This window comes from Phyllostomus hastatus, unplaced genomic scaffold (genome assembly GCF_019186645.2).
Source record: "Phyllostomus hastatus isolate PE091 unplaced genomic scaffold, TTU_PhHast_1.1 phas_contig_80, whole genome shotgun sequence".
Classification (NCBI taxonomy): domain Eukaryota; kingdom Metazoa; phylum Chordata; class Mammalia; order Chiroptera; family Phyllostomidae; genus Phyllostomus; species Phyllostomus hastatus.
In genome coordinates this window covers 45,555,851-45,572,176 of record NW_025333960.1, presented here as the reverse complement: position 1 = coordinate 45,572,176, position 16,326 = coordinate 45,555,851, and the positions used below count along the sequence as shown (strand labels likewise).

At 48.6% G+C, this 16,326-nt stretch overlaps 1 protein-coding gene across 2 annotated transcripts in view; it reads right to left on the bottom strand.

Annotated features, from left to right (window-relative positions):
* Positions 1-3,442: 3,442 nt before the first annotated feature.
* WDR7 (WD repeat domain 7) overlaps positions 3,443-16,326 on the bottom strand; it is a 290,553-nt gene continuing 277,669 nt past the window's right edge. For both annotated transcript variants that reach the window (XM_045849693.1, XM_045849694.1), the window contains 2 exons: positions 12,567-12,671; positions 3,443-6,201 (listed from right to left, as the gene is read on the bottom strand). In XM_045849693.1, coding sequence (XP_045705649.1) covers positions 5,998-6,201; positions 12,567-12,671 — 309 coding nt within the window. In that variant the 3' untranslated portion in view covers positions 3,443-5,997. The remainder of the gene's footprint in view (positions 6,202-12,566; positions 12,672-16,326) is intronic.

Sequence of the window (16,326 nt, the reverse complement as noted above, 5' to 3'; positions counted from 1 at the left end):
ACGGCTTACACGCGGCTGCAGGAAGTGAGGCTCCCCAGGGGTGCTGCCCAGGGCTCTTGGACTTCCCCAGCCAGCCTTTCATCAGTGATTCATCCCCCTCGGCTTCTCACTGTCTTTTTCTCCAGTGTGCCCAGCAACAGTCATCCAAATCCATTGTCCTCACAGTTTCTATTTCCCCTTCCTTCTCAACACCTGCCACGCTGCACCGACCCGTGCATCCCCTCCCTCGGTGTGCCATCCTAAATTCACCGTCCCGTATTTAACGCCAATGAAAGTTAACAAGGCATGGGTCCAGCACGGCAGAAGCTACCCAGGATCACCTGCCACCAGTGGTAGGATCCTCAGTGCCAGTAACTCAGCGGTGACCCACATTCCCCATCCCACTTTAGATCCTGTTTCCTCGGACCACTCTCGGTACCAGCTGGCACAGGTTGGGTTCTGGGGGATGCAGGCTGTGAGCTAGAGATCTGTGTGTGGGGAGTTTATGGAAAGTGTTCTCAGGATCCACACTGCAGGGGAGGGGCGGGGAGGGCTGGGCAGGCTGTGGTGGGCTTCAATGAAGGCTTTGGCCAACCCCAAAGGGATTGTAGAGCTGGGGGCACTTCAAAGAGTTTTTATACCCCCCCCATCAGTGAGTGTGGCCACCCCCAGGAGAGGGAGAATGACCCTGGGTCACACAAGCTCTCTGGCTGTGGAGCAATCCCCAGGGAAGGACTCAGAAGGGCTATGAGATGCCGACCTTTCCAGCACCTGTGGGGGCGAGGGGGAGAAAATGCTTCAGTCCCAGGGTGGGAGTCAGGGGGCAAGAGTCTGGGCAAGTTTCAGACAATACTCTTTGCATTTGGGGAAATTGGAGTACCAAGTCATTCTGACTCTAGTCAAGACAAGAAGCTGTTGCCAACAGAATTACACATTCAGCTTCCTTTGCGTTGGTGATGACATGAAACCTACTCTTTAACTCTTTACCAGAGTCTTGTTCAATCTTGATAGATGTGGTTTTTGGAAGATACTTGTTTGCTAAATCAAAGATGTCCCCGATGTTAATATGCACCCTAAATTTGAATGCGGTGAACAGCCAGTTCACCACAGTTCTTTATAAGCAACTTGTCACAATCTGAGTCATAATCAACTAGCCTCATCCACGGGCATAGATTTCGGAAATCCCCTCAATGTCGACAAACTTTGGTGAGAAGACAGTAACACACAGCAACACAGTGATGAGCATGATGGACGCAGGTAGAACCAGAGACTTCCCTTTGGGGACGATGTCCAGACTTACTATGGGCGTCCACACAGAAGCACAGCAATGCAAAAGTCCAACTGTGTTTTCCAGAGAGCAGGGTAACTGTACGGTCTTGTGTACCCATGCTCAACGAGGACATCTGAGCGTCTACTAAAACTGTTGGTTCCCATGTATCGCTGACTGTGCACCACGCTTGCCGGCGTTGTACAGGCACCCTCTGAGGCACGTGCTCGATTTCTGGCCTTTCTGGGAAATCACAGAATATCAAGGAATCTTGGCTGGCTGTGTTCCCCATGTGCAAATGCTAAAACGAAAATTCCCCAGCCAGATCGATCTTCTCAGAATACAGTAGAGTGGAATTTTTTAATGAGAAAGAGGGTGTATAAATGAAGACTGTATTTTCACTGTTATTTTAATGATCGTATAATTAACACATGTTCACAGCAAGCCAATGAGAAAACAGAGGTTGCTTGAGACACTTAACCTGCTCAGGATCCCTTTGTCCCGCGCTTGGCTGGATGGCGTGGGCACCCGGTCCACCGTTTTACCATCGGTAGAGAAGAAAAGAATCTGTGTCCCTACAGTGGAGGCAACTGTCCACAGGACGAATGGATCCAATCTTGCTGGTGTAAGTGCAGCGAAGTGCTCACCTGTTTCCTAGAGGTGCATAAGCCTCTCATGTAGAAAAGCACTAATGAGGGCACTTTTTTAAGTAATTTGCTTAAAGGGTCTCGGAGAAACTAGCAACAAGTCAAGTCCCAAAGGGACATGAACCACTTTCTCATGCAAATAGTTGACTCAAATGTGAAGGAAGAACTAAGATTTGCCAACATGAATTAAAAAACAAGATTCTGAGACGTTAGTGCAAAATGGTGTGACCAAGACAAAATACGTACAGAAACAAAGTCTAGCCGCCTTTCCAGGCATCTGCTATTCATAGGGCTGCTCTAAACAATTTTAGTTCTCATTAAAGAAGGATGAGATCCTGAAAGCTCGGCTCCTTTAAACGACAATTACAAGCACAGACACTTCTTTAGTTTGTAAACAGCAGAAAGAACTGAACATCTAATTTTTGAAATTCTCTGGCTTTTCTTTCTGACCTTTGGTATTTGTATGTATTGACGATCTCTAAACCATTGTACAAAAACACCTTGAAGTGTCAAGCTTTAAAAATGAGTCTTCTTTTCTCTTTCTCCTGTGCAGCTTGGATTATCTTGGCCTTGTCAAAACAATTCTCTAGTTAGAGGCTGGAAATATTTCCCTCCTGGCTCCAAAGTATTGATTTTCTCCAACACTCGGCTCTGTCAGTCAGCCGGAGGGGTGAAAGGTGAAAGTTCACCCATCTCTGCTTGGCTTTACCTTCCTATTAATGTCACGCCCTTTCCACATTTGATCGGTTTGTGTGAGCACACGTCACACAGAACTGGGTCTGCCCCTGTCCCCCTCCCCGGCTACACTGAAGTCATCAGGAGATGTTCACACAGGTCCTGGGACGGACACTGGGCGTGAGGACGGGGCCGAAGACGCTGCATCGACTCCTTTCAGGTTTGCCTGCTTCTTACAGGATTTATGCTGCTGCGCTATGACTGAAGATGTTCTACAGTCTTCTCTGAAAATTAAAGAAGTGTGTTCACTAAAATTAAAGAAGTGCATTCACTACTTACAAGTATAATCCTTCTGTGAGTCACGACTTCTTTTGTTACTCTTGCTTTTTTTTTTTGAAAACCAATTCCACCATTTACCTCAGGGATTCAAATTCAACTCCAAGAGTATTAAATGGAATTCATGATCTCAGCCCAGCCCCCTCACCCCAGGGACTGAACCTGTATCATCACGTCTGATAAAGTATAAGTTGATACAATTAACAGTCTGTTTAGGAGCAATTTAGGGTAGAGATTAAAGTATCATGCATGCAATTCCCTTGCCCAAACCACAGAGGGCGCTGCTGAGTTTCCGGTAGGGGTGTTTCTGGTTCTCACACGTCGGGCAGGGCAGGAGAGGGGCTTCCTTCCTTCCTGTTCTACTGACCTTTGTGAACAGGCTGGCCTTTCCTGACGCTAGCTCTCCAGGGAAAGCAATGATCAGATGGAAAGAGAAGGCTTGATCTGGTAGCAAAGGGAGTGGGGGTGGGGGAAAAGCATACGGATTCCAATGGGCAATGTTTAAGCGTGAAGGATGTTTTTAATGGGAAAAACAATCTCCAGTACAATCCACTTTTATTTAACACACGTATGTACAGAGGAACACTCAGCACACATAGAGCCTATCAATTAAGTGGAGTCATCAAGAAACGTCTTGAGAGGCAGATACTTTAATTCACTCTGTACACAGCCAGTTCAAGCGTTACCATTTCACACAGGTGTCATGTCACGTGACCTTCTGCTTGTAAACCGTCCACGCAGCCACACATGCCTCCACATGTACGAGGACAGGTCCACATACAGCGCCGGCGACGCTCACACACCACTGAACACACGCACTGGAATGACGGCACGAAGCTGGGCTCCGCCGGGCCGACGAATCTAAGCCGGGGGGCTGTCGGCACAGCCACGGGGAGATTTGGGCTCACAAGAATGCAAATATTAGTTCAGCAGGCAGAGGCAGCTGTCGAACCCTCAAATACTATCCAGTCCAGAGCGCTGTAGCTGGAATATTCTCCTGGCCAATAACCGCCGGCTGTGCAGACAACGGGTGACCGGGCCGGTCAAGCCCACTGCGCGGTGTGCCGCTCCCGTGGGCCTCCCGGTGCCGTCCTCATCTCCACGCCGCGCGTCCCCCACCCGTGCGCGTGTGGTGGCCTGCCCTGCGGTCTCACGCCTTCCTCCCGAGGCACTCAACACTTTGTTTTAAAAAATCTCCAAGGTATCCTCCCACTTCATCGTTCCGACATCCCTGCGTAGTGCAGAATAAATTAATCCCCATTCGAGTTCACGAAGCAAACGTGTGCTGGGTCTCGCGAGGAGTCGGGAGGCGCCTCTGGGTGCCCCTTCTGCTGGCCTCGGGTTTCTCTATCCACAGCGGAACAGCCGTGCGTTCAGCACACGAGTAAAGCCTGCACTGTGTGGTCCTGTTTCTTCCTGGAAACTACATATATAATCTGTATAAATACAATGTGCATGCATGTTTCATAAATTCGCTTGTGAAAGAACACCCGAAGTCTACGACCAGGGAAAAGCACAGGTTTTCCACCAGTGGAAACAATGTGCTTCATATCAACAGGAAAGGGGTGTTCTAGTGGTCTTGGTTTCTGTACGTGGTCTTTAAAAATCTGCTCCAATAAAATCACAGAGGCATTTGATCCCAGACTGCGATCTTACTCTTATTTATCCCGTAAACCCTGACATCTAGGCTCTTCAAGTTAAATGCTCCCATTACCATTTTGGTTCCTTTGTAAACATCACATGTTTTCTCCGAATTTCATAACTCATTTGATCTTTCTGCATTAATAAACCATGTTACCCAACTGGCCAACCAACCAAATCCCCAGCTATATGCAGATGGAGGTTTGTTAGGAGCAATTCACACAAAATACTATTTTATGGATCCTGCCCCCCCATTACTATGAGCAAGAGCCAGCAGAGCTGGACATAGGGAAAAGCCGCCTCGTTAAAGCTGACTCCAGAGCGTGACGCACACTCTCGGTGAGTGTTTGCTCAGGCTGGCGCACCCTCACATCTCTGTATACGCTCCTGAACCCTGCCCTGCTGTTACTGATGTGCCAGGATACCTGGTTAAAAGAAATGCTGCCTTTGCTTTCCTTTGATTGGTCAGCAATAGTTTGAAGGCTGAACTGTCACTATTGCACGGTAGTGGACATAAGCCCTAGCAGGGGACTGCAGGTCTCCACAGTTTCTGGAGGGAAGGGGAAGCTCTTTCCTGAAAAGGCCTGTAGTGACAGACACAGCTGTCTGCTTCTCAGGCATGTGTTATGCTTCCAGACTTGGTTCTTGATTATAAAAGTCTGTTCAACACATTAGTTATGGCGGCTGGATAATGATATTAACTAGGTCATCAGCAGAGATGATTTTATTTTTAAACCACTAAATACACCATCACTAAGCAGGGTATGAGCATTTTAGAATGCTAGGTGTCTGGGAAACTGTGTTCTCCACAAGGAAAAAAATGTGTTTTTTTTAATATATTCTCATTAATCTCAGATCAGTTAGGTATTATTGATAAAGAAGGTAGTGGCTACACCCTAGGAAATCGATTGAGCAATTTCCTAACAATCAGCTGAAGGAAAAAACCCCTGTAAACACAGAATCTTTTTGGTAAACAATAGTATGTTTTAGGAAACCCAAAGGACAATAACTTTGACAATTAGGACTGCCGCGTGACCTCAGACCCAAGTCAAGACGGCCAGGCTGGAGCAGCGCTTCAAGAAGGGGGTTCGGCGGGAGGAAGCGCCGACCTGGGCTGGGCTGCAATCACAGAGTTTATTGATTTCCAGGCTCGGCTGCACCAGCCCCGGAGCGTTCCCAGGGACCGCTGGCTGCCCCTCCCTCTCGGGCAGGAAGGTGACCTCGTGACAGAAGGGCCCCAGCCTGCAGAGCGCCAGGTGCGTGCCTCTGAACCCGGAGGTGGCAGGAGCCGGCATCTGTCCCGGACCATGCAGAAGTGACACAGAGCTGGCCGCCTCCCTGGGGAACCCTGGGTGGGCAGGCACCGGGCAGTGACCCAGCCCTGGCGCAAGGACGGAGGAATCTCGGCGTGGGGAACGGAAGGTGCCGAGGGGCAGGCCGGCGACGCCAGCCTCAGACCATGAAGCGGTGCTCCTTCCCGTCGTGGGCCATCAGGATGACGTTGCGGTTGGAAGTCCAGATGAGCCGCGCCAGTCGGAGGGCGTTGTGGGGGCCGGGGGAGGCCGGCTGCACGGGGGGCACCTGGTAGGTTTTCATGCAGCGCAGCTGGGGAGCCGAGTTCAGCATGCCGATGCTTCCCAGCAGAGAGGTGTTCATCTGGGGGCGCACAGGGGCGGGAGAGCACACGTGTCAGGCAAAAAAAGACTCACTTCCCTTTCCCTCCCGCATGGGGCTCCAGGGTCCCACATGCCGGTCACTTTCCCCTCCGCGGTGCCGGCTCACGTCCACCCAAGAGCTTACTCTTACCCTCTGAAGGGTCCCTTTCGAAACTGTTCTGACACTGTTATGGTGAAAACATGAATACAGAGAAACTTCACTTTGTGGGCAGAACTTGACAGCAGGAAAGTCCAGGCTTTAAGAAGGAGGCTACATTGTACATGTCAATAAAACAGTCCAATCAGACAGCATTTGGAAATTATGGGTGTTTTCAACCGTGCCAAAACGACTAGCCCACAAAGCGAGTTCCGGGACTTACAGTTAGTTCAGGGGGTGAAGCCGGGCTATGCGGCGGGTGGAGTGAGAGGTTACTGCGTCAAAAGCCACAATCAGCCCCAATCCCGACCTCCTTCTGCCAACCCTGCCCCCCTCACCTGCTTTAAAAAAATGCAGGCTCTGGAAAGCTCTAGTTTATTGTACAGGGAAAACAAGAATCAGCCACACCTCGATACTGTTTTGCTGCCGTGCCAGGGAGAACACACAGGGTCCGGCAGAAGCAGGACCTGCTGGAGCGAGGCTGGTAGGGCACGTGGATGCCTCGCGTGAGAGGGACCGCCATGTGAGCATGTCGCCTAAAATGCCATACGGTGTGCTTGAGCGCGGTGTTGTTACGTTACAGAATGACGTGCTTACGCTTTTGCAATAAAAGACTTTGTGATTAAAGAAAGGGGGCGTTATTTGTGCCAGACCCTGTACGTCACGACTTATTGGCAGTTTATTAGTTGGTGTTTTCTGTTTTGTGGCAGCTTTTCCGGATTTGATCGGAACTTGAGGTTCTTCTGTCCATTCACATCGGTGAGAAATATTGTGGAAACCACGGCTCCCGAGCCACTGTGTGTTCGGGTCGGTTATCTCGGGAAACTGCCGTCCGAGCGACTGAGTCTGCTGAGCCCTTTAGGTTCCAAGTGTCACCGGGCGTGTCCCCAACACCCATGTTCGGTGGCGCTGCGCGTCCCACGGAGACCGCGCTGAAAATCAGGAACGAGGTCTGGCGGATGGGATTCTTCTTCGCACTCACTGTCGTTTCTAATTCTTCCCTGCACTGAACCCTCCATCTAATGGGGGAGCCTCTGGGGGTCCGTGTGAAGCATGCAGACCGTGACCCGGTACACACGAGCGGCCGACACGGGGAGCCCCGCTCCCGCCGACGCCGCGCTCCGCATCCGGATCAGCGCGGGGGAGTGCGAGCCGTCCCCGAGCTGGCCGTCCTCGGCGGCGGCGGCGGCGGGGGGTGGGGGGGGGGCGGTGTCAGGGCGCGTAAATCACGGCGTCTCCGGCCGGATGCGTGCAGGCTCCGCTGACATTTTCACAATTTAAATCATCTTGAGTAATAACCCTTTTAAGATGACTAATGCTACTGATTTTACTACATTAATAATAGTGCCGAACAGAACACAGAAAAAAATCACTAGTGTACGAGGTCGCACTTTAAAACCGAGTGTATGGTCGTCATGAACTCTTCCTGTTGAAGTGCAGCCCCATTCAGAGCCGGGCAGCACCTCGCTGCCACCCTGGGAAGCTGCCTTTCTTCCCCCCCCCCCCAAACTCCACAGAGATAAACATTAACGCCTTACTGCTTTCTCGAGGTTTCCGAAGAGTTTCAATATAAATAATGACAGTGAGCTTGATTTTATAGTTCTCACCCGCACAAAAAGTAACAGTACACAATAATTTAGTCCTCTCGCAGAACATATACAAATGATCCAGAAAATTGCTGGTTAAAATTAACTGGCACCAACAGGCATATTGTGCTTTTAAAAAATCCAATTTCTCAGTTGATAAACAACCACAAAGTATTTTTCATTCTTTATGGATTTTCTATGAAAATATGTATGCAGCTTGATTTCTGCTGGTGGCTTAAAATGCTCAGGGTATCCGATAGGCTCAGATACTTCCTTATTTTTAATTCTTCTCCTCAAATGTAGGCACGTCCGAGAAGTGGGCTGAGGGCCAGAGGGCGGGGGGAGGGGAGAATATCTTACTGGGATTTTAGCATGGAAAGGTGTTTTAAAGGTGCATTATTATATTGGGGTTCCCCTTACAAGCTGAGCCACCCCTCAGATGACTGATAAATCCATTGGCAAACACCTTACGTAGGGCTAGACAGCCATCCCGCCTGTAACCAGGGAGGACCAGGCCCCGTTCTACAAGGGACATGACCCTGCAGGCCGCAGGCAGTGGGAATGATGACGACCCTCCTGTAAGCTGTAATTTCTTGCTCCTGGGACCATCCTGTTCCTCTGACCTCTTCAAATCAGAGATGAGTCCGAAGTACTGGGGTGAGTATGAATCTCTCCAAGAAACTTGGTCGAAGAATCCCCACCAAAAAAAAAAATCACCATTTTGTTGCTCAATATTAATGCTCTTTTTGACCAGTGACTGGTTATAAAGTAGGCTAAAGTGAGGGCAGTTGGAGCCTTGAGTGAATGAAAACTACCTGGAGTTGTAATATTTGGTAATGTTAATCTTTTTTCTCGATGACAAAGATACTCCCTGTGGGAAATTCAAACAACAAAGATAAGCAGAAAGAAGAAAGCGGAACTCTCCTGACACCTCACTTCTCAGAGATGATCACTGACGCCGCCCAGACCTTACACACACCCGAGGAGAAGCCAGTGTAAAGAATTTTATGTAAACATCCATGCGATCTCCATTTCTGTGATTCTGTTCCTGTTCTAGTTGTTTGCTTAGTTTGTTTTTGTTTTAGGTTCAATGGCTGATAGTTGTGAGTTTGTTATCATGTTACCGTTCCTAGTTCTGAGAGGTGGGGGAAGAATGGGGGAAAGGTACAGAGAATAAGAAGCACAAATGGCAGGAACAAAATAGAGAGGGGAGGTGAAGGAAAGTTTGGGAAATAGACAAGACAAAGAACTTACATGTATGACCCATGGACATGAACTAAGGGGGGGAGGCTGGTAGGAGGGTGCAGGGTGGAGGGAAATAAAGGGTAGAAAAAAACAGGACAACTGTAATAGCATTATCAATAAAATATACTTAAAAATAAAAAATAAAAAAATTATATAATTTTTTTGCATAAACAGGCTCATATTAAAAAGTTGTTTCACAATCTGCTTATTTCCTTCAACAAAATGTTGAGGGTGATCTTTTCACGTTAATGACTACAGATTTACATCATCCTTTTTAAATGGCTGAACACGATTCTCTCATATGATGGACTAAGTAAAAATAAATGAAACCAATGTCCATCAAATGTATTGTTAGCAGTTAGGAAAGAGAATACCTATTTGTTAGAAGGCAATGGTAAAATTTAGGTGAGAGAATTATGGTTCTGTTTCATTACTAAACTCCCCTCGATCAGATGTCGATGGATACACTGAAATGCAATATTCAAACTATGGAAACATGTTCGGAGGCTCAGAGGAATCGAAAGATTAACAAATTGCATCATTCAACAGCTGGGTATGTAAACTAACTAAGATGTAGCTTTCGCTTTCCCCGGCCTGGTGGGACCGGCTGAAAGGAGGGGCAGGGACTGGTCAAAGAGCATGTATGTGTCACCCGTGGGCGTGGACAATGGTGTGGGGACTGACTGGGGGTGAGGGTGCAGGCTAGGGCTGGAGGGGGGCAAAGGGGGACAATTGGGGCAACTGTAATAGCATACACAATAAAAAAGTGTTTAACTTTCAAAAATAAGGATAAAAAATGCTTCGCAAAACCAGTTCCACAAAGCTTATTTTCCGAACACATACAAACAGATGTAATTCATCAAAACAGGAAATGTTTAATGCTCTTCTCGGTGTAAGTAATGCTGCACTCGAACCTTTTACTAAGTCTCACTTGAGTAATTATCCAACCGATATTTCTCATTAACACTCATTTCTCAGCAGAGATTTTAATAGTTGATGGCTTTTGTAAGGTTCTATATTAATAAGACTTCGTCAAGTTTTCAAAATATATTGCAGTCCATTTACTGGAATACTGCAGAAGTGCTATATCATACATCATTAGAACCAAACAATATGTATCTAAATAAGTCAGCAAGTCCATTTGGGGAGAACAGTGGTAAATCCAACACCGCTTTCTGGACTCTCTTCAATCCAAATAAAAACTCACTACGCTTCTGGGAGAGACAAGGCTGAAATGATGTTTCTGTGCCTTCCTCCTAGATTCCAAGGACAGTCTGGGTATTATTCAAGCGTGTGCGAAAGGGGCTGCATTTGAAATGCTAACGTCAGGTTTCAAGCAATGAGGACTTGGGAGTGGGTGGCCCGAGTTAGTGCTGTGTCCATGGGACACTCATGAGCGCAGGTAACAACACGAGGCCACCGCGCCCGCAGACAAGCGTGGGGACTGGGGACATTGGGCACAAAGCCCCAGGGACTGGCCGGCAGGTTTCAGTGCACTTAGCAAAGCCTAGAGGACAGCAGCCAGAGCCCGAGAGAACTGGAAGATGGAGAGGTGTCTCGAAGAGGCCTCATTTAATGGGTGGCCTTGATCTGCGGGTAAGAAAGGGTGCTAACTGTGGTTCCATCAGTGCGCTAGACAGCAGCTCCGACATAGAGGAATATTCAAGGGGGGGATGACCTTACCCAGACAGAACCTTGAACATCTAGGTAAGAGGGACAAGTTTTACCGCATAGACGTTCAGGAAAACACTGGAGAACATTCCAGATTCCTCCATATAGGGAATTCTACTTGGTGGGGGAAGTGAAGTTGGACAAGACAGAGATGGGTCTTGTTTTTTTCCAAAGAAGAAACATGGTCAGAACACAAACTCCTCAAAGGCAGGGGCCGGTGACTCACTGCCCCGGTGTCCCTAAAGCGCTGGCCCGCCCCTCGCCCTTCCAGCCCGGAGGAACGCTGAACGGACGGGTGGAGCTTCAGCCCCGCACTTCTCCCGCATTACGAGGGAGCAGGAGATGAGTCAGAACTGGTACCTAAGGGCAGGCAGGGTGAAGAGACCACCGTGGGAGAGAAACACCTGGTGGGCGGGCTCTGTAAAGAACCAGTGTCGCGAGAGCCCAGTGTATGGGTGTGGAGGGTCTTGGGTGTGGGCTCCCAACAGGATTAACGCAGGACGGCCCCGAGGTCGCCTGCCAGGACCAGTGACCGGTGGGTGAGGGCTCTGAGGGGAAGGTGTCATGAGAGCTGATGAAAACGCCAGAGTTATGTTCTGGAAGAAAGGACGATGAGGCCATAAACTGGAAAACTAAAACCAGGTGAAGAGTTAGAAAAAGTCTGTGACAGATTTGGAGGTTCTTGTGCTTCAATAGGATGTCGTTAGTTAAGCAATTTATTGTATCTGTTTTACATTTTTATTAGCCACTGCTTTTTTAGAAACCATTATCAAGCTGTGCTGAAGTCTCTAAACTTTTTTATAGCTTTCAAAGCATTACACTGAATCTCATAAAACACACTTGTATCCTAGGAAAGTAAAAGGAACCACAAAATTTTAAATGAACATTATTGGTGGGAGGGGGGAGTTGGTAATGTTTACTTTTTTGTAATTATCAGGAGTAACATCATTAAAAGGAAGGTTGTATAGAAGCTAGCCACGAACAGCTTCTATTTGCAACAGAAACGAGTTCTGGGGTGAAAATTCGTGGTTCGGAGTTAGTATTTACTTTAATCAGAATCGAACACAGGCATTCTTACGCCAGTCAGTGAGTGACACTCGGGTTTCTGAGGCTGTGTGGGTCGTCTGGGAGTGAAGAACACAGCGTGGGCGGCTGGGAATGCACCCAGAACCCAGACACGACAGAGGGGACGTGCAGGCAAAGCGGGCGGCCGCCTGCGTCTCCCCTCTGCCCCGGGCCCTGCCAGAGCAGTCTGAATGCCCCGCGTCAGCGGGCAGCCGAATGTGGCTTTGCCCAGTTCTCCCAGGGCAGGCGCTCACACCCACCAGGCCTGCTGACCTCCGACCGCTGCTCCCTCTCCCTGGACTCCCACCCCTCCTACCCTTCCTTCCGCAGCATCAGCCCAGCTCAGCTCAGATGTCACTTCCTCTTCGAGGCCACCCCACAGCCTGTGCTCAGGTTCCCCTGAACTGTAGTTGCTTCCTTGCTTCCCTGTGCTCCCTGAGACTGGGAGCTCCGTGAGAGCGGACCCCTCTTCCCAGGTTGCTAAATGAACCCTCAGTGCATGTTAGCAGCTGGCGCTCAGTCGGCAAGCAATAAGTACAGGATGCTTGTTGAAGGAAGGGAGAGGGGTGGGCAGGTGCACCAGGAGGCCTTTCCCAGCAGATCACGCCGTGTGCTCCACGACCCTGTCGCACCTACGCTTACCTGCCAGAAGGAAATGTGGCTGTCACTGTTTGAGTAGGTGGCGAGATAGCGTCCATCAGGAGCGAAGGCCACGGCGGTGATCGGTCCCTTGTGTCCATGGATCGTCTGAAACAAAATTCAGAGCCATTAATTGTGTGCATTTCACAGAACTATGACACCTAGCCTGCGAACACATTCAATTTTGAAAAAAAAATTATGTCATGGATCTTAGATGCTGTCGTAGTCTTTATTTCATTTGTAAAATCAGATTAGAGAAACCAGAGACGCAACTCAAGTCCTCTCGCTGGTCTGTCTAAGGGTGTCTGTCTTGTTCCGAGGGGTCTGCCTGTCTCCACGCAGGAGCACAACGTGAGTCCACGGACAGGCACACAGTGGTAGGAAAACCAATGTGCCAGATCATTCCTGTCCATGAGAGGAAAGAGTTTACAATTAATTGGGAAGGTAAGAAACCGATCGCCAAATCTACCCAGGAGCCTCGACTCATCTGCAGTGAGAAACCATCAAAGCTGTATCATAACATCCCTGTTCTGGAAGGAGTTAAAAACTGTCATTTCCACCCCTTAATAATGATACATTTTTCATGCTTTATACTTCATTTCCCACCAATAACATTGTGTTCAAATGCATATGGCTGCAATTAGTAACATGAATTGTATTAGTAATACGAAACACGCATGTGTTGTGGGTTTGACCACATACATGAATCAGACATAACTTGAAAACAAGTTAACAGGGATCATTTTGAGCCTCTGCTAAACAGCTCTCATTGATTTAAACATGAATTTAAAAAAAGGACATTGTATTTTAGACTAGATATTTGATAAAAGATTTTTAGGAATAAAAATTATACTAAAATTTAATATTGTTACCAAAAACACTGGGATACTAAGCAAGTTAGTATATTGTACTAATACTGTGTTAATGCCCCTACACTCAACTACTAGAGACCATACCTCTACCAAACTAGCCGATATTCAGGCTGCCCCTGAGCTCTAGGTAGGTGTCCCCGCTTTGTCCGGGAAGGAGTGGGGAAACGTGTTCCCCTAAACCGAGACAGCACCAGGAAGGTTTGTCTCCGCTGGCTACGTTTTGCTAAAGGATCATGAGCCTTGAGTCCGGGAGCAAGCATCAGGCCCGCCATGTGATCCGGCCCCTGCTGTAAATTTCTGGAAGACCCTTCTGATGACTCGTTCCTGAGTGATTACAAGGAGGAGGGGCGGGAGAGGGGTCACACGCATGTTCCCCAGCACTCTTTGGACTCTGTTCTTAGCTCTCACTAGGCTTCCAAGGCATTGTGGGATCCCAAAGGACGCCTGCTTCCCAAGAGGGAAGACACGCTGCCCTGGTGTGGGCTCTGGGGCCGGCGAGAGCTCTGCTCGGAGTCAGACCGCCTGGCTGCCTGGGCCCCACAGCTTACGGACCGTGGGGCCTCGGGCAAGGCATGCACGTCACCTCGCCCCGGCCCGCCCATGTCTGTAACGTAGGGATGATGATGACGACGGTCGTGACGATTCCTGCTTCAAAGAGCACTGTGACGATTACGCAAGTTACTGTATCTGCAGCACTTGGCCCAATGCACGGCACAGAGGAAGGCTTCAATAAACCCTATTAATACTTGTTACCCCTCCTTACTCAGAGGTGACCAGACCTATATACTGGAAAGTTGCTGAGAAAGTAGATTTCAAATGTTCTCCCCACAAAAAGAAATGGTCTCTATGTGAGGGGTTGGAGGTGTCAGCTAATGCCAAGGTGGTGATCGTTTTGCAACATGGAAGTGTATCAGACCATCACCTTAAAAGTACACAATGTTATATATATATCTCAATTACATCTCAATAAAACTAGAAAAAAATGACCAGGCAAATGTAAACAATCACATACTGAATTACTTAAGTACACCATTTACTGACAAACACACACCAAAATAACCCCTAGTCGTACATTCCAGAATCAGCATCCACTGAAATACCAGGTGGCCCAGGAACAGATTATCAGGCTGCGGAATCTTACAAAACACACATGGGAACTGTCCGTGGTGCTGGCCCACAAATGCGGTGCTGAATTAAGGAACGGGGTGAGCGTGCTGAATAATTATTGCAAGAAACCAACACCACACCTACATCAGAATGAAAATTAGCTCAACACCATCTACATTAGAAGGCAAATTACTGCAGGTGTGGGAAAAATATAACCAATTAAAAGGGGGAAAATGACCATTTTCCCACTTACTAGGTCAGTTTAATGAGCTCACTGGGAAAACTCTGTCAAGCTTTAATTGTTTTTTAAAATCAAGATTCAGTTATGCTACAAATCTGAAATTCAATTGGGCCAATCTGAGGCTATTTTATGGTTAAAACATTTGATTAGTAAGGCTTTGTTTTTTTTTAAGATTTTATTTATTTACTTTTAGAGAGGGAAGGGAGGGAGAAAGAGAGAGAGAGAAACATCAATGTGCGGTTGCTGGGGTTCATGGCCTGCAACCCAGGCATGTACCCTGACTGGGAATCGAACCTGTGACACTTTGGTTTGCAGCCCGCGCTCAATCCATTGAGCTATGCCAGCCAGGAGTAAGGCTTTGCTGTATAACAGAGCTTGCAAACTGAAGACCCATAAGCTGAAACTGATTATAGATGTATTTGGTTTGGCCTGCAAAATGTTTTGAAAAAAATGTGTTCTGAGACTGTATCCTAATTCATTAGATATCCTGTAAAGTCAAGATTTCTAGCCTTTCCCGAAACTGGGAGCTCTGGCCATCCTGGGCCACAGCTCACACAGGTGGTGACGTCAGTCAGAGCCGAGCGAAGGTGGCCCCGTCCGCCCCTTCGCCAGTCCCGGCCCCGACCCAAGAGCGGGCGAGCGGGCCATGCGCCCAACACCTGCCACCTGGCTCCCATGCTTCCCGCCTGGTCCCTCGTGGCATGCAGTGCAACCCTTCCATCAAAAGTGCTTGGTTCCAACGGCTCCTTCCGTGCTCTGGGGTCCCGGTGTGCATCTGAAAGTGGGGGCTGATTGAAAGCCCCCCTGAGAAAAGTCGGCCCTTCCTGCAAGTCCCCCAAAGCCCAACTCTGTGCACAGGCAGACGGATCCTCCTTTTGGAGTTTGGGCCCCGAAATCTCGAAGCAGGATGCTAGGCCTGCCTCCTTCACATCAGCGTCCGTCCTTGATCAGCAGCCCGAATGCACTTCAGACAGGAAGAGAACGCAGCTGTGGGCGGGCTAGAAACCGGCAGGTCCAGAGGAGGTACCAGCCCAAGGGCCACACTCCCACTCTGCGAGACTAGCCGGGGTAGCCCAGTCGTAAGGGCGGGAAACCAGACACACAGGCTCCCTCGGAAAAGTCTTCAGGGAGTCCTTCACCTCTTACGGAGAGCTGGTATTGAAAACATCGGTGTGAATACTTCTGTCTCAGTTGAAGACACTCTTCATTAAGTGTCTCACAGAAGATCCTATGAATTAAGTTCCTCTTGGAATTTTCTGCCAGGAAAATGTTTCTCTCCAGATCAGTTTTGTTGCCGTCTTTTATCATGTGATGGTAATTATGTAACCTAATATATGCTCACCTTGCTGCCAGGAAACGCAGAACGAAATTTAGGCTCACTCTGCACGCCTGCTGATGAATACTTCCTGCTCACTCCACTCATCATTGTCCCGTTTTCCGTTGCTGTGGTTGAGGTCCCGTTAGATACTGAGCTGAATCTGTTAGTTCCTTTGAAGTCCACTTCGGAACACACTGACACACGCACGTGTGCGCACGCGCCGCG